At 44.6% G+C, this 27,930-nt stretch overlaps 1 protein-coding gene across 1 annotated transcript in view; it reads left to right on the forward strand.

Annotated features, from left to right (window-relative positions):
- The window catches only part of slit1a (slit homolog 1a (Drosophila)), a 278,048-nt gene that overhangs the window by 27,961 nt on the left and 222,157 nt on the right, over positions 1-27,930 (forward strand). Inside the window, exons 2-4 of the mRNA XM_060842211.1 lie at positions 2,596-2,667; positions 11,980-12,051; positions 12,608-12,679. Of these exons, the coding sequence (XP_060698194.1) occupies positions 2,596-2,667; positions 11,980-12,051; positions 12,608-12,679 (216 nt within the window). The remainder of the gene's footprint in view (positions 1-2,595; positions 2,668-11,979; positions 12,052-12,607; positions 12,680-27,930) is intronic.

Consider the following 27,930-nt stretch of genomic DNA (forward strand, 5'->3'; position numbering starts at 1 on the left):
CCAAAACGTCGAATTTCCTATTCCTTGGATGCTGCCTAACCGGCTGTGCTTTAACCAGCAACACATTTTCAGCTCCGGGTTGGGTAAAGGGCTATACTGAGCTGGGCTGGGTAAAGGGCTATACTGAGCTAGGCTGAGTAAAGGGCTATACTGAGCTGGGCTGGGTAAAGGCCTATACTGAGCTAGGCTGAGTAAAGGGCTATACTGAGCTAGGCTGAGTAAAGGGCTATACTGAGCTGGGCTGGGTAAAGGGCTATACTGAGCTGGGTTGGGTAAAGGGCTATACTGAGCTGGGCTGGGTAAAGGGCTATACTGAGCTGGGTTGGGTAAAGGGCTATACTGAGCTAGGCTGAGTAAAGGCCTATACTGAGCTGGGCTGGGTAAAGGGCTATACTGAGCTAGGCTGGGTAAAGGGTTATACTGAGCTGTGATTTGGAGATGCCGGTTTTGGACTGGGGTGTACAAAGTTAAAAATCACACAACACCAGGTTATAGTCCAACAGGTTTAATTGGAAGCACACTAGCTTTCGGAGCGACGCTCCTTCATCAGGTGGTAGTGGAGGGCTCGATCGTAACACAGAATTTATAGCAAAAATTTGCAGTGTGGTGTAACTGAAATTATACATTGAAAAATTAATTGTCTGTTAAGCCTTTCATCTGTTAGAATACAGTTTCACTTCTTTCATGTGTAAATCACAAAACCTTTTTTTTAAAGTTGCATTCTCGGGTTAGCTGTTAACAATGGTGATAGCTAGACAATATGTTGAAGGTGTTAGCCCTCTGTGTTCTCTGCCTATGACCTGATGTTTAGATTGATGCTAATCTAAAAAGTGAGAAAATGGAGTTTTACATGAATTCCTGCAGTTTTTGAGCAAAGTGCAATGTAACTCTGCAAGTACAAATTCACCCCACAAAATATATGTGTACATGTGGGTTTTTGTCTGTCTGTGTGTGTCTCTCTGATGTGGGGGTTGTGAGTGTGAGAAAGTGTGTGTGTGTGTGTGTGTGTGTGTGTGTGTGTGTAGTGAGTGCAGAGTGTCTTAAGTCTGTGAGGGGGTGCGTGTGTGAGTGTGTGAGTGTGTGTGTCTATAAGAGTGTGTGTGGTGTCTGTGTGCGTGTCTGTGTGTACCTGTGTCCATGTGTATGTGAGAGTGTGTGTGTGTAGGAATATCTGTGTGTGTGTGTGTGTAGTGCAATGGTGATCACCTGTAATGTGACATGTACCCAAGTTCCCGGTTTTGGCCCTCCCTATGGTTACCGATTTCAGCTATCAGCCTCTGCTCGGCCACTTCCCTCTGCTGCCTGTCCCGAAGTCCACCTTGGAGGATGGTCACCCAAAGGTCTGAGGCTGAATGTCCTGGACTACTGAAGTGTTTCCCAACTGGGAGGGAACCCTCCTGTGTATTGATTGTTGTGCGGTTCCCATTCATCTGTTGTCGTAGCCTTTGCTCGGTTTCCCCAATGTACCATGCCTCCGGGCATCCTTGCCTGCAAAGTATAAGATAGACAATGTTGGCTGAGTCACATGAGTACCTGCCATGTACAAGGAGGTGTTCTCACGCGTAATAGTGGTATCTATGTCAAGGACTATACCGAGCTGGGCTGGGAATAGGGCTATACTGAGCTGGGCTGGGTAAAGGACTATACCGAGCTGGGCTGGGAATAGGGCTATACTGAGCTGGGCTGGGTAAAGGACTAAACTGAGCTGGACTGGGTAAAGGGCTATACTGAGCTGGGCTGGGTAAAGGACTATACTGAGCTGGGCTGGGTAAAGGACTAAATTGAGCAGGACTGGATAAAGGACTATACTGAGCTGGGCTGAGTAAAGGATTATTCTGAGCTAGACTGGGTAAAGGACTATACTGAGTTGGGATGGGTAAGTGCTATACTGAGCTAGGCTGGGTAAAGGGCTATACTGAGCTGAGCTGAGTAAAGGATTATACTGAGCTGGACTGAATAAAGGGCTATACTGGGCTGGGCTGAGTAAAGGGCTATACTGAACTGGGATGGGTAAAGGGCTATACTGAGCTGGGCTGGGTAGAGGGCTATACTGGGCTAGGCTGGGTAAAGGGATATACTGAGCTGGGCTGGGTAAAGGGCTATACTGAGCTGGTCTGGGTAAAGGATTATACTGAGCTGGCCTGGGTAAAGGGCTATACTGAGCTGGGCTCGGTAAAAGAGTTGTGGCTTCGGGCTAATCAGCCACGATCTTATTGAATGAAGGAGCAGGCTAGAGGGGCTGAATGGTCTGCTGCTACTCCTATTCCTTATATTCTCACTGTACATTATGTTATGTAAATACAGCTTTTTATTTGATTTGAATGCTAACCTTGCTGAATAAAGAGAGCCTTGAACATTAGCCCTTCCATGACTAGTAAAGCAGAATGTCAGTATCCGGTGAGTAATATTTCACCTCTGTGGTGAAGCCACACTTAATCACAGACCTGCCAGCATTCACTGTCTGGGAAATTGTATTCGCAATTGAAGCTCACGCAGAATGACAAATGATGATCATGGACTGTGTTGTCACAGTTGAAATCAAGGTGCAGACTGCGAGATGGTTCATTGACGATAGTTTGTCTGATTTGTTCACAGGGAGCTCAATGGAAACAATATCACACGGATCAGCAAGAGTGACTTTGCAGGACTCCGGCACATCAGGGTTCTGTGAGTATCATCAACGACAGCATAAGAAAGAACTGACTTTGCTTTAGATGAAGGCTGTTTACATATGGGCATCATTCAGACCACCATTGTTTGCATCCAAGTCTGTGAGCCACAATGGTGGTTAACTCCTGCTGGAAACACCCATGGCAGCCTCCATGGTAGCATTTTAAGGCAATTTTGAACCCCCTAAGAGCCAATAAGATTGTTATAGTTGTTCATGCGGGGGTACGTTCAGTTCTGGTTCAAAGTGCCCTGCTGGCAGTGGACACACCTCAAAGGGATGGATGGTGTCGGGTTGGGAAGAACAGAAACTGTCCTGTCTTCTGTCAGAGCCAGAGCATTCAGCCACATTGGTGTGAGGCAGACAAGTGGTTAAACTACTGCATCTGGCATGAAATGTATCCATCCTGGGAGTGCTTGATAGGGATAGTGTAGAGGGACCTTGTGCTGCAACTGTCCTGGGGGTGTTTGATGGGGACAGTGTAGAGAAAGCTTTACTCTGTATCTAACTCTGTGCTATACTTGTCTTGGGAATATTTGATGGGGATAGTGTAGAGGAAGATTTACTCTGTATCCAACTCTGTGCTTTACCTGTCCTGGGAATGAGTGATGAGGACAGTGTAGAGGAAGCTTTTACTCCGTATCCAACCCTGTGCTGTCCCTGTCTGGCAGTGTTTGATGTGGAGAGTGTAGAGGGGCTTTTACTCTGTATCTAAACCCATGCTGTGCCTGTTCTGGGAGAATTTGATGGGGACTGTATAGAGGGACATTTACTCAGCATCAAACCCTATGCTGCAACTCTCTTGGGAGAGTTTGATGGGGCCTGTGTAGATCTACATCACACTGCAGCACCAAGAGCTACAAACAGCAGAAGAAAACTATCTATACAACATTTTCAAGAAAAACGGGTAGCGAATAAACACAATCCACGGATTCCTCAGAAACAAACCCAGACAAGCAGACACAACACATCCAAAAACTGTAGCCACATTACCTTACATCAAAGACATATCAGAAATGACTTGCAGACTACTCAGACCCCTTAGGCGAAAGTGGGCACTGCAGATTAGAGTCTAGATTAGAGTGTTGCTGGAAAAGCACAGCAGGTCAGGCAGCATCCGAGGAGCAGGGAAATCAATGTTTCGTGCAAAAGCCCTTGGCTGCTGCTGTGCTGTGCTGACTCAGATCCCTTAGCATCATGGTTGCCCACAAACCTACCAACACACCAACAAGCAGCGACTAATGAACCTAAAGGATCCTTTGATACTACCAGCAAAACTAATGTCATTTACAAGATACCATGCAAAAACTGTAAAAAATGCTACATCGGACAAACAAGCGAGAAACTTGCCACCAGGATACATGAACACCAACTAGCCACCAAAAGACACGACCCATTAGCACTAGTTTCCCTGCATACAGACTAAAAAGGACACCACTTTGACTGGGACAGCACTCTCACATCTGAGGACAGGCAAAACAAAGACACACATGAGAATTCTTACAGGCCTGGCATTCTAACCAGAACTCACTCAATAATCACATCGATTTAGATCCTATCTACCTCCCGTTGAAAAAAAACAGAAATGACATCATCCACCTTAAGAAACCAAGACCTATAAATAGAGAGGCGGGACATACCATCAGCGCATCACTGGACACTCTCACTAATGATGTTGCCTAGTCATGGTAATGAAATGTCTGAAAACAAACCTTCCAACTCAGCGAGCTAACTTACATACTTATCATCAACCTGAGCTACAAATCTTCTCAAAAATTGCTAGTGTAGAAGAAGCTTTACTCTGTATTTATTCCTGTGTCGTATCTCTGCTGGAAATGTTTGGTGGGGACAGTACAGAGGGAACCATACGCTGTTTTGTGTTATTGCATAGATTCCAGAGAGACATGTAAGATTTCTTTAAGACAGTTACATGGCTTTGTCAGTTGTCTAAAGGGACTCATCTTCAGGCACTCTATCAGTGCAATGAAATCAGTGTAATGCATTCTCTCAGTCAATTCGCTATGTATATGTAATGTACAGTAACATCAGTGGCACAGACCCTTATGTTATATGTGTCTGTGATGTTATAGCAACATGAATAGTTTGTGTTGTTAATAAATGTTGAGACATGTATCTCAAAGAGAACCTGATACTCATGGAATTGGTTACTTGAGCTAACACATAGCGAAGCACTGAGACTATATCACACTGTTTCACCCAAGCCTAATGAGTAACAGCAGTTTTAAAAGGGAGAAGAACAGACAAATGGAGCACATGGTGAGGTCAGTGCAGGAGAGGGAAAGAGAAAAAAACTGACACTGCCTTTGCTGTTTGAATTCATGTATCACTGGACATTGGAGTGCGTCTGGGAAAATTAACTAATGGTGAAAGTCACAATTGATTTTGAAGGAACTGTTAGGCAAATTTCACAGCACAGAATCAGATAAGTGAATTGTTGTTTTAAGTGTGGCCTACAGAAAGTCTGCATTAGTGAGTAGAGTGGGTTCTTTCTTGATTATATGTTTTTGGAGATATGGCTCTTGATTAAACTTAAAATATAAGCCATAGCTATTAATTTAACCTGGGACAGTGTTTGTAGAGGAATAAGACGGCGTTATTTTCTGGGTCTGTAGATTGTGAAGGAGCAAAAATGGCCTTTAGTAGAGTGATGTGTGCTTCTCGTCAGATGTGGGAGTTTAAAGAGAGTTTAAGGGTTACTGCAGATTATATCTGCCATAAATACAGTTGGTTGCGAATCTTATCAGAGTGAATTAATCGGTTGAGAGACATTTAGAAGCAATGAGGAATTTGCAACAGCAACAGTATGTGATGGATGGCAGTTATAGGAAGGGGAGAAAGTCTCAGATACAGTCACATAGATGGGTTAACTCCAGGAAGAGTAAGAGAGGTATGCAGCTAGTGCAGGAGTCTTTTGTGGATATACCCATTTCAAACAGGAATGCTGTTTTGGAAAATGTAGGGGGTGATGGATTCTCAGGGGAACATAGCACAAACAGCCAAGTTTCTGGTATTGCGATTGGCTCTAATGCAACGAGGGGTACGTCAGGTTCCAAGAGATGAATTGTGTTAGGGGATTCTGAGTCAGAGGTACAGACAGACGTTTCTGTAGCCAGCAGTGAAAAAGCAGAATGGTGTGTTGTTTCCCTGGTGCCAGGATCAAGGATGTCTCAGAGAGGGTGCAGAATGTTCTCACAGGGGAGAGGGGCCAGCAAGAGGTCATTGTCCACATTGGAACCAACGACATAGGAAGGAAAAAGGTTGAGATTCTGAAAGGAGATTATCAAGAGTTAGGCAGCAATTTTAAAAGGAGGTCCTCGAGAGTAGCAAAATCCGGATTACTCCTGCTGCTACGAGCTAGTGAGAGCAAGAATAGGAGGATAGAGCAGATGAATGCATGGCTGAGGAGCTGGTGGATGAGAGAAGGATTCACATTTTTGGATCATTGGAATCTCTTTTGGGGTAGAAGTGACCTGTACAAGAAGGACGGATTGCACCTAAATTGGAAGGGGACTAATATACTGGCAGGGAGATTTGCGAGAGCTGCTCGGGAGGATTTGAACTAGTAAGGTGTTTGTGTGTGTGTGTGTGTGTGAGACCCAGGGAGATAGTGAGGAAAGAGTTTGATCTGAGATGGGTACAGCTGAGAACAGAAGTGAGTCAAACAGTCAGGGCAGGCAGGGACAAGGTTGGACTAATAAATTAAACTGCATTTATTTCAATGCAAGGGGCCTAACAGAGAAGGCAGGTGAACTCAGGGTATGGTTAGGACAATAGGACTGGGATATCATAGCATTTACAGAAACATGACTCAGGGATGGGCAGGACTGGCAGCATAATGTTCCAGGATGCAAATGCTACAGGAAGGATAGAAAGGGAGGCAAGAGAGGAGGGGGGAGTGGCATTTTTGATAAGAGATAGCATTACAGCTGTGCTGAGGGAGGATATTCCGGGGGAAAACGAAATGGGGAAGAAACGAAACAAGAATTTTCATCAGCATTTACTGTGGAAAAGGAATGGAAGGTATAGATTGTAGGGAAATAGATGGTGACACCTTGCAAAATGTCCATATTACAGAGGAGGAAGTGCTGGATGTCTTGAAACGCATAAAGGTGGATAAACCCTCAGAACCTGATCAGGTGTACCTTAGAACTCTGTGAGAAGCTAGAGAAGTGATTGAAGTGTTTGTATCATCAATAGTCACAGGTGAGGTGCCGGAAGACTGGAAGTTGGCTAACGTGGTGCCACTGTGGTGGTAACGACAAACCAGGGAACTATAGACCAGTGAGCCTGATCTTGGTGGTGGGCAAGTTGTTGGAGGGAATCCTGAGGGACAGGATGTACATGTATTTGGAAAGGCAAGGACTGATTCGGGATCGTCGACATGGCTTTGTGTGTGGGAAATCATGTCTCACAAACTTGGGGTAAAAAATGAGGTCTGCAGATGCTGGAGATCACAGTTGAAAATGCGTTGCTGGTTAAAGCACAGCAGGTCAGGCAGCATCCAAGGAATAGGAAATTCGACATTTCGGGCATAAGCCCTTCATTAGGAATGAGGAGAGGGTGGCAGGCAGGTTAAGATAAAAGGTAGGGAGGAGGGACTTGGGGGAGGGGCGATGGAGATGTGGTAGGTGGAAGGAGGTCAAGGTGAGGGTGATAGGCCGGAGTGGGGTGGGGGCGGAGAGGTTAGGAAGAAGATTGCAGGTTAGGAGGGCGGTGCTGAGTTGAGGGAACTGACTGAGACAAGGTGGGGGGAGGGGAAATGAGGAAACTGGAGAAATCCGAGTTCATCCCATGTGGTTGGAGGGTTCCCAGGTGGAAGATGAGGCGTTCTTCCTCCAACCGTCGTGTTGTTAAACTTGGTTGAGTTTTTTGAAGAAGTAACAAAGAAGATTGATGATGGCAGAGCGGTAGATGTGATCTATATGGACTTCAGTAAGGCGTTCGACAAGGTTCCCCATGGGAGACTGATTAGCAAGGTTAGATCTCATGGAATACAGGGAGAACTAGCCATTTGGATGCAGAACTGGTTCAAAGGTAGAAGACAGAGGGTGGTGGTGGAGGGTTGTTTTTCAGACTGGAGGCCTGTGACCAGTGGAGTGCCACAAGGGTCGGTGCTGGGTCCACTACTTTTCGTCATTTACATAAATGATTTGGATGAGAGCTTCAGAGGTATAGTTAGTAAGTTTGCAGATGACACCAAAATTGGAGGTGTAGTGGACAGCGGAGAAGGTTACCTCAAATTACAGCAGGATCTTGATCAGATGGGCCAGTGGGCTGAGAAGCGGCAGATGGAGTTTAATTCAAATAAATGCGAGGTGCTTCATTTTGGGAAAGCAAATCTTAGCAGGACTTATACACATAATGATAAGGTCCTAGGGAGTGTTGCTGAACAAAGAGACCTAGGAGTGCAGGTTCATAGCTCCTTGAAAATGGTATTGCAGGTAGATAGGATCGTGAAGAAGGCGTTTGATATGCTTTCCTTTATTGGTCAGAGTATTGAGTACAGGAGGTGGGAGGTCATGTTGCAGCTGTACAGGACATTGGTCAGGCCACTGTTGGAATATTGCGAGTAGTTCTGGTATCCTTCTTATCGGAAAGATGTTGTGAAACTTTAAAGGATTCAGAAAAGATTCACAAGGATGTTGCCAGGGTTGGAGGATTTGAGCTATAGGGAGAGATTGAACAAGTTGGTGCTGTTTTCCCTGGAGCATCAGAGGCTGAGGGGTGACCTTATAGAGGTTTACGAAATTATGAAGGGCATGGATAGGGTAAATAGGCAAAGTCTTTTCCCTGGGGTCGGGCAGTCCAGAACTAGAGGGCGTAGGTTTAGAGTGAGAGGGGAAAGATATAAAAGAGACCTGATGGGCAATTTTTTCACGCAGAGGGTGGTACGTGTATGGAATGAGCTGCCAGAGGAAGTGATGGAAGCTGGTACAATTACAGCATTTAAGAGGCATTTGGATGGGTATATGAATAGGAAGGGTTTGGAGGGATATGAGCTGGGTGCTGGCAGGTGGGACTAGATTTGGTTGGATATCTGGTCGGCATGGACGGGTTGGACCGAAGGATCTGTTCCATGCTGTACATCTCTATGACTCTACGAAATGTGTAATGTATTTCCTCTTCCTCACTACACCTTCAATTGAATGGTCTATCAAAAGTAAGGTTCATGATAGACAAACATAAAGTGACTTGCTAAGATTGTCAGATAACATTAGCTACTCCTCTCAGTAATGGTTTACCCCCACTGGCAGTTCATATGTTTGGGAGACAGGTCATTGCAACTCTTGTCCCACCACTCTCACCAGCCAACTGCATCTACACATCATTGGAAAGAAGAGAGAAGATGGTTGAAGAAGATGATTAATGAGCATGGAGAGTTATCCCAACTTTAACCGAGACAGAGCAAAATAATTCAAGACTTTCAAGTGAACATATGGGCTAGTGGAAAGGTACTACATCATTGTGTCCAGTCTGGGTTCAATGGGATTGTGATAAACAATGGTGGAGTCTAGTGAAGAAATAGGCAACATATCGAAACCGTGTATCATCAACTGCAGATCACACAGGATCACAACTCATATAATGGGGATGTCATACTAGACATTAACCACACTTCGAGAACAAATGATATGTATCCATTTGTGATGACAGACAGCACACCTCAGAACCAAGATATGAAAACTGTGTAAGGACTAGCTTTCACTGTGATGTGTATCCACCAAATGTTAGTTAAATCAGTAGGGACAATGTTATTGGAAAAGTGTTTCCACTCTTGAAAAGGAAAAGAGTAGAGTATTGTGTTATGATGTAAGTTCGAGATGAAATAGAAAGGGCTCCTTTAAACAATTACATGACATCATGAATGTGCTGTTCAGTGTAAAGAACTCACTTCATTTTCAGGCTCTGGAGTCAATGGAATGTGTTCAATTATGTATATGTAGTGTACAGCAACATCTGTAAGCACAAACCAGTATGATGCCTTAGTCTATATTATAACAATGTTGTTAGTGTTAGTGTGATTAGTAAACTTCACCTGATTATTGTGGTAAACGTTACATGAAAAGCAACCCTGGGATCATATCAGACCAGATATGGTGCTTGATCAAAGAAACTACACCACTCTACATCTGACCCCATGAAATACCTATCCTGGGAGTGTTTGATGGTGACAGCATCGAGGTAGCTTTACTTACAGTTTACAAGAGTAGAGGAAGCTTTACTCTTTATTTCACCCTTTCCTGGGATTATTTCATGGGACAGTGTTGGGGGAGCTTTGCTTTCACTTTAAAAAAGTAGAGGGAGCTTTTCTCTGTACCTAGCCCCAAGCTTTACCTGTCCTCGGTGTGTTTGATGAGGACAGTGTCGGTGAAGCATTATTTGCAGAAACAAAAACAGAAAAACAGAACTGGGGAGATGTAATGTTCTGAGGAAGGGTCACTGGACCCAGAATGTTAACTCTACTTTCTCTCTACAGATACTGCCAGACCTGCTGAGTTTTCCCAGAAATTCCTGCTTTTGTTTCTAATTTCCATGAGCTAGAGTTTTTTTTTGGTAAGAGCTTTGCTTTCAGTTGACTTTCAATTTAAAAGAGTAGCAATGTAAGAGGAGCTTTACCGTGTGTTTAACCCCATGTTTGTACCTGTACGTGTCTTAGGAGTGTTTGATGGTGACAGTGCAGAGAAAACTTTACTCTGTATCTCACCCTCAAGGTGTGTGGATCTATCTTATGGAATCATAGTCATACAACATGGAAACAGACCCTTTGGCCCAACCAGTCCATACCAATCATAACCCCAAACTAAACTAGTCCCACCTCCCTGCTCCTGGCCCATTCCCCTACAGACGTTTCCCATTCATGTACTTATCCAAATGTCTTTTAAACGTTGAAAATATACCCACATTCACCACTTCCTCAGGAAGTTCATTCCACATGCGAACCACCCTCTGTGTAAGGGATTTGCCCCTCGTGTCTTTTTAAAATCTCTCTCCTCTCACTTTAAAAATGTGCACCCAGTCTTGAAATCCCCCATTCTATAGAAAAAACAACTGCCATTAACTCTATCTATACCCCTCATTACATTATGAACTTTTATAAGGTCGCCTCTCAACCTCCTCTGCTCCAGTGAAAAAAGACCCAACCTCTCCAGCCTTTCTTTATAACTGAAACCTTCCATACCTGGCAACACGCTGGCAAATCTCTTATGAACCCTCTCCAGCTTCATAATATCGTTCCTGTAAATGGGTGACCAGAACTGGACACAGTATTCCTGAAGAGACCTCACTAATGATTTGTACACCCTCAACGTGACTTCCCAACTCCTATACTCAAAGGAATGAGCAATGAAGGCAAGTGTGCCAAATGCCTTTTTCACCACATGGAGGTGCCTGCCTTGGTTATGGCACATTGTGTATCAATATGGGCCAAATGCTGGCGAATGGGACGAGTTCAGTTTGGGATATCTGGTCAGCATGGACCAAAAGGTCAGTTCTGTGCTGTATAACTGTGATTCTATAACTCCCTGCTGTGCCTATACTGTGAGGTTTTTGATGGGAACAGTGTAGAGGAAGCTTTACTCTATATCAGACTCTGAGCTGAGTCTGTTCTGGGATTGTTAGATGGGGGCAGGGTAGATGAAGCTTCACCTGTATCACACTCTATGTTGTAAAGAAGGTAAAATGAAGTCACCACAGTCCCAGGGGACTAATAGGCTACTCTCTCCCAGCAGAGAGAAAAGACTGGGGGAGAGCTTAACCTGAGGATCACCACACCGCAGGCAAAGGGTGAGGTTGAGAAGGTGGGACCTTCATGTTGACCCCATGTTGTACCTATCCTAGCAGTGTTTGATGGGTATGGTGAAGAGGGAGATTTACTCTAGATCTATCCTTATGCTGTACCTGTTCTGGGAGTCTTTGATAGGGTCAGCATAGAGAGAGGTTTACCTTGGACATCACTTGGACTTAAACTAGGAGAATTGAAGGTGAAGAGATAGTATGGGCATCTTTCTGAGTCTGGTAATCAATGGACAGGTTTGAGACAGATTTGGTCTGTATCTTCTGTGACTGGATTGTCCACAGGTTTTTTTAAAGTGGGTATTGAGAGAAAATGGAAATATGGCATTGAAATACATGATCAACCATGCATTAATAGCAATAGGATGGTCTGCTCCTGCTTCCAGTTTCTATGTTTCTATGCCTGTTAATCTTGTATTGAGAGTCCAGATTCAATATGCCACCAGGCCAAACCGTGACGCTCATATTACCTGTCCTGTGTTTCTCTCTGCTCCCAGACAACTCATGGAGAATCACATCAGCACCATTGACCGAGGGGCATTTGAGGACATGAAGGAGTTGGAGAGATTGTAAGTAGGAATTTGAACCTCATTGACCCCACCCCCACCCCACAACTGCAGAGATTTTAGGGTTTAATTGCATTGAATTTCAACACAGATCATTCAGCCCATCTAGCAATGCTAGTGTTGATGCTCCAGTAGCTACTGGTCTTCATTACAACTTATCAGGATTTTCCTCTGAAATCATTGAGCCCTGTGGTACTGGGCTACACCAGAATGTATTGTTTCCCATTTATCCCAAGTCTGAATTGATCCCAGATCTCGACTGGGAGCAACAACTGACACTAAGATCCTGAGCTTGTGCACAGAACATCAACTGGATCCCTTTCCAATGCATTTTGCAAGTATTACTGTATGAATACAGTTCCAGGTTCCTCACCGTTCATGAACACTGGCTGTCCAACCTTACTGAATGGACATCCACCACAGAGTCCAGTACCTGGGCACGCTCAGTATCAAACTGTACTGAGTACGAGAGGACAGTGAGTGGCCCAGCAAGAGGCAGCATCATTTGTTTGGAATTGCAGACTTTCTCTTCTTGCTGATTGTTCCTTTTAATTTGCAGGCGGCTGAATCGGAATCAGTTACAGACCTTGCCAGAATTACTCTTTCAAAAGAACCCTACTCTCTACAGACTGTGAGTAATATCCTTGGCAATTAACCCTGCGTTCTTAATGACTTTTGTGATACAATGTGTTACCACCAAAACATGGTACAGACCAGTCTGAAATTGTACAATCAGATCCAATATACACTGCACTGATTGTATCTTCCAGATATAATATTCTCATCCACATCTATCAGCCTCAATTTAAGTATCTCAGTTATTACACTCACTTTGCAATGTGATTGCAAGCTTTTCTGCTACGATTCTTTGTTGAATTACCGATGTAATATGTTCTTTATAATAACATTGCTCGAATCAGTGAGAATGCCGTGTTGATTAGCGAGTGCATCCTATAATTAGACAGCAGTTTCGCTACCTGGTAACCTCTCTTTCCTCACAGAATGCATTCCCCGAGGCTATGGTATACATGAAGCCTGTCACAAAGGATTCTTCGGAAGAATATATAGCTATTTACAGCTGCCTAAATGCTTGGCATGCTACTCAGGGACCAGATGGTTGGTAGTGAGTTGCAGGAGTGTAGCACATGCTGAAATCGACTGTGATATGGAAAAAGCAGAGGCAGAATGGGCAGAATGGCTTTCTTCTGTTTAGAAATGTCAGTATTCTGCATACATTCATTTCACATCTTTAACTGAAGCACAGAGAGAAAAGCAGGCAGTGAATAACCATGGGTGAAATCCCAGGGGAGTTAATAGCTGCTGTGGCCATAGAATAGGCTTCGAGGAGACTTTGTTAATCCCAACATCCTCTTGGCCCTGGGAATGCAAGGCGCTCCCCACATCACCCCTGCATTGAGTAGAGCTTGGAAAAAACCCAGGCACCTCATGCAGAAGAGTACAAGGAGCCATTCTACTTAGAGGGGGCATTGGATCTCATTTTCTAAGGTGAGAAACCCAAGACAGAAGGAAAACGACCAAAACAGAATTATCTGGGCAGAAGGAGGCTGTTTGGCTCTTGAATCTCTGATAGGGCTAGCCTATTAGTTACACTCCTGTCAAGTTCCACATAGCACTTTAACATTTTCCTTTTGAAATATTTGTTCAGTTTCTTTGTGAAAATGCCTATCTAATGTAGTCTCATTTATCAGCCCTTTATTCCTGATGAAGGGCTTTTGCCCGAAACGTCAATTTCGCTGCTCCTTGGATGCTGCCTGAACTGCTGTGCTCTTCCAGCACCACTGATCCAGAATCTGGTTTCCAGCATCTGCAGTCATTGTTTTTACCCCATAGCCTTGTTTGCTATGACGTTTCAAGCGATCGTCTAAATAATTCTTAAATGTTGTGATGGTTCCCACCGCTACCATTCTTTCAGAGGGTGAGTTCCAGATAACCACCACCCTCTGAGTAAAAACATTCTTCCTTAAAAGTCTTGCTGAAGCTCATGCTCCTTACCTTAATTTTAAGCCCCCTGCTTTGATTTCTCAACTAAAGGAAAGGTTTCTCCCTATCTACCCTGTCTATGCTCCTCAGAACTTCTTAAATCTTAATTAGCTCCCCCCCTCCTCAAACTCCTTTGCTGTCAGGGAAACAACTCCAGACTACCTGTCAGTTGACTATTTGGGCTGCACAGTGGCTCAGTGGTTAGCATTGCAGCCTCACAGCGCCAGGGACCTGGGTTTGATTCCAGCTTCAGGTAACTATCTGTGTGTAGTTTGTACATTCTCCCCATATCTGCATGGGTTTCATCTGGGTGCTCCGGTTTTCTCCCACAATCCAAAGGTGCATAGATTAAGTGAATTGGCCGTACTAAGTTACCCATAGTGTTCAGGGATGTGTAGGTTGGGTGCAATTTAGGGGAATGGGTCTGGGTGGGTTACTCTTTGAAGGATCGGTGTAGACTTGTTAGGCCGGAGGGCCTGTTTCCACACTGTAGGGATTCTAATTCTATCTAGTCTCTCTTTGTAGCTGAATCACTGGCCACATTCCTAGTGAATCTTCTCTGCACTCTCTTCAGTATGATCACATTCTTAAATAAATTTAAGGTACCATGCACCCAAATGAACAAGGCTGCACCCAACAGAAAGAGACAAAAAAAAACTGCAGATGCTGGAATCCAAGGTAGACAGGCAGGAGGCTGGAAGCACACAGCAAGCCAGGCAGCATCAGGTGGGAGAGAAGCCAACAGAAAGGCTTAGAGGGGGCATTGGTCTGGCAGTCACTATTGCATCAGTGGTCACTGTTGTATCAATGGTGACTATGAGTCTATGGTCAGTATTGATTAGTGATTTCTACCCAGTGTTGCTATTGCATCAATGGGCACTATTGAATCAATGGTTCCTATCAAATCAATGGTCACTATCGAATCCATGGTCAGCATGGAAACAATGGTCATCATTGAATGAATGGTCACTATTGAATCAGTGGTCACTATCAGTTCATTGGTCATTATCAATTCAGCAGTCACTGTTGAATCATTTGTATCTATTGGTCAGAGCTTCTCCATAAGAACCAGCAGTTTTGTGTTGGAAAATTGTGAGAGATGGACTCCTTACCAATCTGTGACACATGGATCAACTTCTGATCTCTCGTTTCTTCTGAAAGGATCACCCTCACAAACCAAAAACCCACAATATATTCGGAGAAGTCAGCAATCAGAGCATCGCGAGACACCCTCTACGTGTGCTACAATGATAGATTGAAAAGTGTCATTTTCTATAGTACATTCCACCTCAGCACATCTCAAACCTTTTTGCTGGCCATGACGAGCTTTTGAACTGCAGTCTCTCCTGTGTTGTTGGAGCTGCAGCAGCCAACAAATTCTGTGTTAAGGATGTAGTTTGAATGATAAAGTGTGTACAGGACACCAGGGAGTTCCCCTCCTGCTGTTTTCAGAATATTGTTGAGTGATCTTTGACGTCCAACTGAAAGGGCAGGTGGGGGTTCAGTTTAATATCATTAAGACAACCGGCAGTGCCTCTGACAGCGCACCACTCCTTCAGTACTGCAGTGGGACTGTCAGCCTGGACTTCAAACTCAAGTCCCTGGCATCACCTTTGGATACAGAAAGGAGAGCGCAAACTGATCCATGGTAGGGATGGTGAAATAAACTGACACAAGAGCAGTTTATTCAGAGAGAGCGGAGAGACTGCGGCCATTCACTTTATTGTAGCAGACTGTCGTGATATCATCCAGGAGGAAGCATGTATCCGCATTCACCTCTAAAACGAGGCGACAAGACTGAAACAAGCTGGTTTCCTCCCCTCCCTGACCAAATATACGTCAAAATATAGAGTGTCAAGCTCAGCACTGACCGTGAATTGACCCGGTGTACCCCCGAACTCTGTCAGCATGGTACTGAACTCACTGCCCGCACCATTGAGGGAATGCCCCTTCAATTTATTTTTAACAAAGCTTTTCATTATTGAAGCTGGGGAAAATGTGCTCTTATTATTCAAAAGGAAAGTGCCTCAGGGTGTGGGTGACTCTCTGTTTCACAGGCACCATCCTTTTCAGTGTCATGTTTTGACAAGACGAATGCAGTGCTTTTTAATTAGAAATGATTTAAAGTTCCTTGAAGTTACGGGAAACGAGGCATAAGTGGATTTGTTCCCAAACGGATGTGATTACGAATGCTTCCGAGCATCTAGGAGTACAAGAGCATCATACAACTGTGGTTTAGCTTAGTGCTCATTAATGCGAAGGGTGTTAGTGCTGGAGAAAGGAACATGTTCACTTTTCAGGCGTTAACAATCCCCAAGGTTATTACAGGATGACTTAGATACAGAATAAAGCTCCCTCCACACCGTCCCTTCAAATACTCCCAACGCAGGTACAGCACAGGATTAGATACAGAGTAACCCTCCTCAACATTGTCCCTATCAAATACTCCCAAGACAGGTACAGCATGTCATTAGGTACAGAGTAAACCTCCATCTGCCAACCAGAGAACAGCCATTGTGGCATGAGAAATGAATAATTGGCAATATAATTATGCAAGGCCCCTTGGGGATAAGCGACCATAATATGATAGAATTCCTTATCAAAATAAAGAGTGATGTCATTGATTCTGACACTAGGAATCTAAATAGCAGAAATTACAATGGTATGAGTTGGCTATGGGAGATTAGGGGGCAGTACTTAAAGGGATGATGGTCGAAAGGCAATTGCAAGCATACAAATTCACACGGGTGAACTGTAACACTAGTTCATTACTATCTGGGGCAAAAGTGCAAAGGGAAAGATGCCCAAACAATTGCTAACAAGAGAAGTTAGAGATGGTATTAGATCCAAGGAAGAGGCACACAAATTGACCAGGAAGAGCAAAAGACATGAGAAGTGGGAGCAGTTTAAAATTCAGCAAAGAAGGACAAAGGGAATGATGAAGAAAGGGACTATCGAGTATCAGAGTAAGCTTGCGGGGAACATTAAAACTGACTGCAAACATTTCTAGAGGTGTGAAAAAGAAATTGATGAAGACAAATGCCAATGCCTTGCAGCCAGTCAGAAACACAGCAATTTATAATGGGGAATGAAGAAATGGCTGACCAGCTAAATACACACTTTGGCTCTGTGTCCACAAAGGAGAATACAAGTAACAGAAGTATAGGGGAACACATGGTTTAGTGAGCGGGAGGAACTGAAGGAAATCATCGTTATTAGCGAAATAGCATTGTGCAACTTTCTTCATGTGGTGAGTGTGGTGAGTCTGTGGAATTCACTGCCACAGGGAAAGTAGTCAAGGCCAGAACATTTTGTGATTTCAAGAAAGAGCTGGATATAGCACTTGGGACTACAGGGATCAAAAGATACGAGGGAAAAGCATATTGAGTTGAATGAGCAGCCATGATCATAATGAATGGCTTAACTGACTGAAAGGGCTGAATGGCCTACTCCTCTTCCTATTTCCTATGTTTCTTCATTGTCCCCATCAGACACTCCTAGTACAGGGACAGCACACGGTTAGGTAAAGAGTAAAGCTCCCATGACACAGTCCCATCAAATACTCCCAGGACAGGGACAGCATGGAGTTAGATACGAAATCCTCATTCCACATGAGCTCTCTTCTTTATTAGTCTGTCATTGTGTGACTCTTCATACTGGCCATTACTGTATCCTAGCAGAAAATGAGTATTGCAGATGCTGGAGGTCAGAGTCGAGAGTGTGGTGCTGGAAAAGCACAGGCAGACAGGTAATATCAGTGGACAGCACGGTGGCACAGTGGTTAGCCCTGCTGCCTCACAGCGCCAGAGACCCCGGTTCAATTCCCACCTCGGGCAACTGTCTGTGTGGAGTTTGCACATTCTCCCTGTGTCTGGGTGGGTTTGCTCCTGTTTCCTCCCACAGTCCAAAAATGTGCAGATTAGGTGAATTGACCATGCTAAATTGTCTGTAGTGTCAGGTGAAGGGGTAAATGTCAGGGAATGGGTCTGGGTGGGTTGCTCTTCAGAGGGTCGGTGTGGACTTGTTGGGCTGAAGGGCCTGTTTCCAAGCTGTAAGTAATTTAATCTGAGGAGCAGAAGAGTCATCATTTTGAGCATAAGGTCCTGATGAAGAGCTTAATGCTCGAAACATCGACTCTCCTGCTCCTCGGATGCTGCCTGACTGCCTGCGCCATACTTTTCGACCTACATTTCCCTATCCTCTCTGGAGTCATGCTGCCTCCCAATAAGTATTACTTTTCATTAAAAAGATTTTAAAATTTTAGAGTGCTCTGTTCTGTGCATAGCCTGAATACGGTGTCCCATTCTAATCAATTAGACACAAAGGTCCAGGTCTGCCCTGGATGCTTCTCAGCCATTAGCAAAGACTGATACAGATTTGGAACTCAGCTGAACTACCCTGAGAGAGCTAGAAGGAAACGGGTCTTTGCAGATTTCTCATGGTGACAGCTACAACAAAGGCTTATTAGTTCAGCAACAATAACATTGATTGATTCAGATCTGAGTGGCTTTTAAACGTTCAGCTTTAAAATGCATTGCCTGATAACAGCATTGTTTTTATTCAGCTGCTCTACAGATTTACATTTAAGGGGGTGCAAATAATATAACTAGCTTCCTTCAGAAAGTCACGTTGAAGCTGATCACATTGGTTATGTCTTGTGACTCACTTCCACAGCTCCCCGTGTCTAGGGTGCACACTTTATGGGGAATCAGTTCCGACAGCGTTGGATGGACATGCTCCAGTCCATATACCGAGTAGCTTATTTCTGACTAAGCTGATCACGCAGCTTCTGAATTGTTCTCAGGTCCTCTCTATAGCGGTACCCAATGTGTCTGGCTTTTTTATATATTCACTACACCACCAGCCTGCAACATAGTCATGCACATTAGATTGTGAGTTGACTGGCAACCAGTCTCTTATCCAGGAATACTTTTGAAACTTTGGCAATCTTCCAGAACTGTGAAATACAGAAGGAGCCATTTGGTCCATCACTCCTGTGATCACTCCCTTTTGAGGAGTAATCCAATTATTCCCACATTCTCCTGAAATCTCTGTGATTATTTCTCCTTCATTTGTTTGACTAATACCCTTTTCTCTAGATGTTTACTCTGGCCAAAAGGCTTATGTGTAACCTGCTGGGATTCCTTGGCCCTTTGAGCCACATTGGAATGTCCCAAAAAAAAAGGCAAAGGGCTATTAATTCTCCAGTGGCCGTTCCTTCGATCAATCCAAGTAGGTGGGCTTGGCAGTCCACCCAATGCCAGCCATGCCAAGCCCAGTCCTGATTGTACATTCAGGTTTGACCTCACATGACTGCAGTATGAAGCAGACAGCTACCATCTCTTTTCCCATACACCTAAATTCAGCAGCACCGAATGACATTAAAAACATGCAGTGTATAGCACAAAGGCAAACCATTTGGCCTCATTACACCCCAGACAGGCTTCTGTTCACTAAACATTGTATTCAATCAGCATATTCTTCTCTCTCCCTTCTCAGTCTGGAGCATGTTCCACATTCTCACCACGCTCGGGTTTCAAGTGATGTATTGGTGGGGCTCAGTCGGCCCTTCAATGTGGGTTTAATCCCCACTCTAACTGATGTTACCACGAAGGATTGACCTTCTGAATCCCTCTCCTCCCCTGTGGCAACCCCCAGGTTAAATCTATCTCTCTCTAAAGAGAGAGCAACCCTATGGTCCTCTCAGACTTTGGCTATTTAGTTAGTGAATCCCCAATATTGATGGCCCTTAGCCATAGAATCCCTGCAGTGTGGAGGTAGGCCCATCGAGTCCACACTGACCCCCTGAATAGCATTCCACCCTATTCCTGTAACCCTGCATGGCTAACCCACCTGGCCTGCAAAGCCTTGGACACTATCGGCAATTTAACATGGCCACTCCACCCTAACATGCACATCTTTGGACTGTGGGAGGAAACCAGTGCACCTGGAGCAGATACGGGGGGAATGTACAAACCCCAAACAGACAGTTGCCCGAGTCTGGAATTGAACCCGGGTGCTGTGAGGCAGCAGTGCTAACCGCTAAGTTCTGGTCTGGCCCAGAAGCCTCTTCTGTAGTTTATCCTGTCAAACCCTTTCATAATTTTAAAGATCTTGAACGACCACTTCCTCTTTACAGTGGAAAATGAACCCTGATCTGGTTGTGTTTTTTTTCTGTCTTGCTAGGTACTGTCAAACCATTAGATTCTGGTATCGTGTTTGTGAATGTTAACACTGAGATACATTGTCTGTCCCTAATGACTGTTGCTGCTGAAGTTGACTAACTGATCCACAGATCAGGGAATCTGACTGGGATCTTTTAATTTGGTCCTTGATTAGTGCCGGTGAAACACATCAACCTGCAGCCTCAGTGCGAGTGGGAACGAGGGAGAGACACGAGAGAATAAACAGCTTTATACTTCTAACATTACCTCATTGTATGCTGACAAAAAGGATCCTGTCTCATTCAGGCGCAGCTACTGTGTAAACTTGGAATATAGTGTCTCAGTGACTGCCCACATGGTTAGCAGACCTGCAAAGTCGTTTTGGCTGTTTGCCAGTAGGAAGAGCCCGAATTCATTGAACGTCTTCGCGCTTTTGCCTTTCTGACAGGGAGCCCCCCCGAAAGGCTGTGCTGAGCTTCCTCCTCGGAACAAACCGTTGCCCGGGAGACAGTTGTCTTGCTGGCTTTTCCTCGCTCGAGTTGATTGTTTGTCTCTGGAGAAAAAGGGACCCTTGTCTTAATTTCCTCTGATTCCCTGAGTTAGCATGGGCAAAAGAGGCAAAGCTGGGTGGGGGGCATAGCAGGGGGGTGGGGGGAGCTTAGGGATGGGGCAAGAATGACAGTGGTGCAGGAACAGATAAAGGAGAGGTATGTAGGGAAATGCTGAGCGTGGGGGGAGGACAGAGGGAAGGTTGGGTGGAAGCTAAAGGTGAGGATGGATGCAGAGATGAGAGTGGGTGGAGAGTAAACATAAGGGTGGATCCAGAGATGAGGGTGAGTAGCGGACAGAGGCGATGGTGGGTGGAAGGTAAAGGCGAGGGTGGGTACAGAGATGAGGGTGAGTGGAGGGTAAACATGAGGGTGGATCCAGAGATGAGGGTGAGTAGCAGACAGAGGCGATGGTGAGTGGAAGGTAAAGGCAAGGGTGGGCTGGGGACAGAGGCAAGGGTCAGTTGTCAGTTTAAGTACCTACTGCTGGGTCACATTGTGTAGATTTGTCCTTGGGTGTTGGGTCCATGCAGCTTTGCTAAGTTTCATACGACAGGCGCTGAACTGTAATGATGTTGAGGAATGTCATTTATAAAATTCATTTTGGTATTGTGGGCATATTGCTAGCAAGGCCAGCACTTATCACACTTCAGAAAGTGGGGCGAGTGGCTTCCTTGAACCAGTACACTGGGGTATATTTGAATGCAGAAGGAGGGAGTTCCAGCATTTTGACCCAGCGACAGCCATAGCAACGGTGATCTATCTCCAAGTCGGGATGGTGAGTGGCTTGGAGGGGAACGTGCAGGTGGTATCTGTTAGATACATCCGAGATGGTAGTGGGTTTGGAAGGTACAGCTGAGGGAGCCTTGGTGAGTCACTGCAGTGCATTGTGCCGATGGTATAGGCTGCATCAAACTTTTCCCGCCAACTGTTCCACCTTACAAGCTATGTCATCATCACCTTTTATGCTTGAGGAAACCTAAGACCCTCCCAGATGACTAAGGAATGTATCCATTCAGATTAGAGTGATGCTGGAAAAGCACAGTAGGTCAGGCAGCATCTAAGGAGCAGAAAAATTGACATTTCGGGATTTTCCTGCTCCTCGGATGCTGCCTGACCTGCTGTGCTTTTCCAGCACCACTCTAATCTAGACTTTGATCTCCAGCATCTGCAGTCCTTACTTTCGCCATATATCCATCCATACAGTTGACCGTGTACAAACACTTCACCCAACACAGATCTTCGATGTAACTGGCTCCCTGTGATTTCATCTCATGTATTGGTTCCAGGTTGTGGTACTGAGTATATAAATAACAGCAGCCTTATATTGCTTCTGTACAGAGCTGTGGGAACCAGACAGAAGGGCTTATGCTCAAAACGTCGAATTCTCTATTCCTGAGATGCTGCCTGGCCTGCTGTGCTTTGACCAGCAACACATTTGCAGGAGTCTATAATTACCTTTCACCCACTGCGCACTCTGCTTAGTCACAGATCAAGTTCAGAGATTGAGACATTCTGTTGATTTTTTGAAATTTTAAGTATATTTCAGTCTTTCAGAGACCAGGGGTTGCATAGTTCTGGATTAGATGCTATCCTGATTAGGGTTTTGTCCACTTACAGCTATTATCCCAGTTTCCTGAAGGTGCAGCCATTTGCAGTGAATCATAGAATCTCTACAGTGGAGAAGCAGGCCATTCGACCTATCAAATCCACACCAACCCTCTAAGGAGCATCCCACCAAATCTTATTCCTTGTAATCCTGCAATTTTCATGACCAGTACACTTAACCTGCACATCCCTGGGCACTATGAGGCAATTTACCATGGCCAATTCACCTAACCTGTACATTTTTGGACTGTGGGAGGAAACCAGATCACCCGGAGGAAACCCACGCAGACACGGAGAGTGTGTGCAAGCTCCACACAGACAGTTGCCCGAGGCTGCAATCAAACCTAGGTCCCTGGTGCTGTGAGGCAGCAGTGCCAACCGCTGAGCCACCATGACACCCTGTGCTTATCTCTGTGTGTATTTAATGAATGGAAAAAGTGAGGACTGCAGGTACTGGAGATCAGAGTCGAGAGTGTGGTGCTGGAAAAGCACAGCAGGTCAGGCAGCATCCGATGAGGCCTGATGAAGGGCTTATGCCTGAAACCTCGATTCTCCTGCTCCTTGGATGCTGCCTGATCTGTTGTGCTTTTCCAGCACCACACTCCTGACTCTGTATTTAATGAATGGTCTTTCTACCACTAGGGCTGAGTCAAGCCCATTTCTCATACTGCATTAATTCAGCACAAAGCTGAGATTCCTACCAAACCCGCTCAATGTTTGATCTGTTTCAATGAGGTTACCTTGCATTCTTCTAAGTTTCAGAAAATATTAACCATTCCACCACAATGAGAAAATTCCAGTATGAGATTGTTAGGTTTTTAGAATTCAAGGGTTAGGGAAGTGAAGTCAATGTAGAAGATGATCCCTGAGCTTGTTGAATAATAGAGCAGACTTGATGGGCCAAATGGCCTATATCAGGGGAAATGGTGGCAAGGTGATAATGTCATTGGATTGGTAGCTCCGAGTGCCCTGGGAATGACAGTGGATGGTGGAATTTAAATTTAATTATAATCTGGGAATTATGAAACCATCATCAACTATAGTAAAAGTCCCATCTGGTTCACTAAATGACCATCAGGGAATGAAATCTGCCATCCTTACCTAGTCTGGCCCACACATGACTCTAAACCCACAGCAATGCGGTTCATTCTCAGTTATCCTTTGAAATGGCTGAGTAAACCACTCAGTTCCAAGGCCATTAGGAATGGACAACAAATGAATTAGATTAAATTAAACTTGCCATTGATGCCCACATCCCATGAAAGAAAAAAGATGAAAGTTCTGGGGTTTTTCTCTGAGCCAGTAGCTAGCTCGATAAGTGAGCCAAGATAGAAAGCATAATCTCGGGATCTATTTCATCAACGTCAGTGTTGAGCAAAGGGAAGCTGGTTTCGTTTTCTGATGATAAACAATTCCTTTGTCAAGCTCAGGTGGAGGAGTTTAAACAGAGCGACCAATTGAACTTGTTTTGATCAGGTCCATTTGAAAAGAACTTCTGTAACAAAGAGTAGTCTGTCAAACTCCCACGAGTTGAGAGAATGCTGCTTTTCTGCCACAGAATGTTTTTTCTTATCTAGGCCAATTCTCCAGGGCAGAGCCAAGGCAACACTGTCCTTTATATCAAGATGTTAAACAGTGTTCCCTATCTCCTCTCCTATTTGGATGCAATAATCATATCCCCAGCACAGGTTGGAAGAGTAGGGGGAGTCCTACCGTATGTCCTGGACAATGTTCATCATTAACCCAACAGCTCCCTCCTCCTTCTGTTACTTCTCCCCTCCCCTCCAAAAAAAGAAACAAGCAAAAGGAATAAAAATAGAAAATCCTGGAAATACTCAGCAACCTTTGGGAGAGAGAAACAAAGTTAATGTTTCAGGTTGATGACTTGTCATCACAGCTCAAACCTGGAAGGTGGAATTTAATTTGGAATCCATTCTGAGCAGGAGAAAGAAGCAGTGAGTCACAGAAGGGTTACTGCCCAGAAGTAGGAGACCAGTCAGTCCATTGTCTCTGTGCTAGCTCTCTGCAAGGGCAACTCACCTGGTGCTGCTTCTGTCCCTGATGTGTTTTTAGTGAATTCACCATCCATCACAAACAGGCAGACAGAAAACACTGAAGGTGAACAGGACAAATCAGGAATCCCTTGACTGCTCCCATTTCCTTCATCTTGTATGCACATGGCCCAATGATCCCACATCATTCCTGTTCCAATTTATCAACCTATAGATTTATACTCTCCACAGTCCTTATTTCATAGTCAGGCAAATGTCTTTCTTTTTATTTGATTGACTCTCTGTCTCCTATCTCTCTGTCTTAATTTTCTAACATTGTTGTTCAGAAGGAGAGTGATCACTGGCGCTTTTGTTCACCAAGGGCTGATTATTCTATGCCTCATTTGTTTTAATATAGCCATTCTCCCCTTTGTTTTCTGTTCATCACCAGTTTTGTTTTTGCAACATTTCTGGCTCATTGAAATTTAAAGGAGAGATAGAAACAGTCACTAATTCTGATTCTGTCTCCCGCTGCAGGCACCTATAAACTGCACCTCACCTCTGCCCCTACCCACCCATGAGGATCAGCCTTTACACACACTGTTACCTCTGGGTGTGGGACAAAGAGGCTTTCAGTTTTTTGTTTGCTAAATTGCTGCATTGTTTGTTGTTACTTTTAAGCTTACCAGTGATTTAACTTCAGCTCATTCAGTAGTACATGCTGCTAAAAGTATAAATAGACAGATAGAGTTTCCACTGTAGAAATGATACCTACAATTGTGCTGGTAAACTTAGAATTCAGGTTTCTGCTAAAGTTCGCTGGCATAAATACAAACCTTTAAGTAAAAAGTGAGGTCTGCAGATGCTGGAGATCACAGCTGCAAATGTGTTGCTGGTCAAAGCACAGCAGGCCAGGCAGCATCTCAGGAATAGAGAATTCGACGTTTCGAGCATAAGCCCTTCATCAGGAATGAGGAGAGTGTGCCAAGCAAGCTAAGATAAAAGGTAGGGAGGAGGGACTTGGGGGAGGGGCGATGGAGGTGGGATAGGTGGAAGGAGGTCAAGGTGAGGGTGATAGGCCGGAGTGGGGTGGGGGCGGAGAGGTCAGGAAGAGGATTGCAGGTTAGGAGGGCGGTGCTGAGTTGAGGGATGTTAACTAGCTTGCTCCAGGATTGGATTTTTTTCTTTACTTACATTATCCTTTATTCATTAATGTCTTGTAGACCAAGAAGCTGGTGCAGTTTTAGAATCAGGGAATTGTAAACTAGTGACAGTGCAGAGGGAGGCCGTTTAACCCATTGTTTTGGTGAAGGTGGTAGGGAGCTGCCTGATGCAAATGCTGCGGTCAGGTGATGTAGGAAGCCCCACAATACTGCCAGGGAGGGAATTCCAGGAACCTGACCCAACCACCCTGAAGAAACAGCGATATGTTTCCAAATCTGAATGGTGTGTGGCTTGGAGGGTTACTTGCAGGTGATGGTGTCCCCATGTATCTCTAGCCCTTATCCTTCTAGTTGTAGTGACTGTGGGTTTGGAAGGTGCTATTGGAGAAGCCTTGGTGAGTCATTACAGTGCATCTTGTTGGTGGTAGATGTTGCTGCTACTGAGCATTGATTGTGAAGTTGCTGGATGTGATATCAGTCAAGCGGGCTGCTTTGTCCTGGATAGTTTGGAGCCTCTTGAGCATTGTTGGAGCTACACTCATCCAGGTCATTGGAAGGTATTCCATCACATTCCTGACTCATTCCTTTTAAATGGCAGACAGGCTTTGGGGAAACAGGAGGAAAGTAGCTTGCCAGAAAATTCAAAGAGTCTGACTAGCACTTAAAGCCATTGTACTTATACGGCTCCCCAAACCAGGTAAGGACGGCATAGACACAATCCTCATCGCATGTAGATGTTTTTACACACAAATCTGGGTACCTGTGATGATGGTCCGAACCTGACTTTTTTCCTAAATTGTCATCTGCCAATGGATTAGAATAATGCTGGAAAAGCACAGCAGGCCAGGCAGCATCGGAGGAGCAGGAAAATCAATGTTTCGGGCAATAGCCCTCATTCCTGATGAAGGGCTATTGCCCAAAACGTTGATTTTCCTGCTTCTCGGATGCTGCCTGACCTGCTGTGCTTTTCCAGCATCACGCTGATCTAAACTCTGGTTTCCAGCATCTTCAGTCCTCACTTTTGCCTAGTTCCCAATGGATTGCTCGGTCCTTGCTGGGATTTCTATTATAATCGTCTTCCGTGTTTTTGTGTTGTCCATGGGAGGTTCTGTCCTCCATGGATAGCAAGGATTTGGTGAATTTCCTCATCTGAAGAACATTACTAACCAGATGGGCTTTTATGTCAATCAATGATAGTTTCATGGTTGCCATCACAGGCAGCAGCATTCGGTCCCAGATTTTGTTGATGGAATTTAATCCCAAGTGGGTTTAGAATTTGACGGGTCCACTCAAACATTCACAACCAGCAGAAACTCAACCTCATTGTTATTTCAATCCAGAAGTATGGCTCGTGCTGTGAGCGAGACCGGTGTTGAGATAATTCATTTGGAAAGCAGCAGTGAAGATCACAGGAAGTTCTTTCACACTGCACGTAACTCAGGCTTCCTCCATCTTTTGCACTGGCATGGCCAACCCACCTGGATGGTGTTGTTACAAGAACCACAACATGGCAGAAACTGGCACCCACTCTGTCCTATCACATGCTGCGGGTGTCACCATGGGAGAGCCCACACATCATCTAATAGATTTTCATAGATTTCGTAGAATCCCTACACTGTGGAAAGGCATTGAAATAAGTTTAGATGTATTCTAAATAAATTTGCAAATCTATTTTCTTTAGGTATTCTGGCTGGGGAAGGGAGGGGTTAAATGGTCAGGTGAATTTATGATTTGCATTAAACATGGCTGAGTGGAAAATTGTGGCTTCAATTCCCACTCCAGCTTGAACCTTCAGTGGAAACATTCAGGGAGAGCAGCTCTCAAGGTGCTATCTTTTAGAGGACCAACTGTTAAACAGAGGTCCTCTCAATTTCTCAAATGCTGTTAAAGATCCCAGAAGTCAGTTTTGAAGAAGAATATGAGTGTTCTCCCCAGTGTACCGGCCTATATTTATCCCTCAACCACCATCGTTGTAGCAAATTATCTGGTTATTATCACTTTGCAAATTGGCTGCTGTGTTTCTCATGTTGCAAAAGTGGCTGCACTTTCTACCGTTTTTCATTGGTTGTTAATCACTTTGGGACATCCTAAAGTTGTAAACATTGCTGTATAAATACAACCATTTTCCAATTGAATAACACTGAATTATATATGTACATTATTATAATTAGTGTATAGTCATGAACATGTGCTATTATGTAGATATTGGATCTAAACTTCCTCGAAATGCTGAACTGAACTCAACCCACTTCCTTTTAATTATTGTAGAGGCTGGGTGAAAGGCTGAGAATGTTAGAGAGAAAATAAGCAAGACAGAGAGAGTAGGAGAAGGCGTAGTAGTCCGTTGACATTCACCCTTACCTTTTCTTCATGTGTACGTGTGTGTGTGTGTGTGTGTGTGTGTGTA

Source organism: Hemiscyllium ocellatum, chromosome 22, assembly GCF_020745735.1.
Source record: "Hemiscyllium ocellatum isolate sHemOce1 chromosome 22, sHemOce1.pat.X.cur, whole genome shotgun sequence".
Lineage (NCBI taxonomy): Eukaryota > Metazoa > Chordata > Chondrichthyes > Orectolobiformes > Hemiscylliidae > Hemiscyllium > Hemiscyllium ocellatum.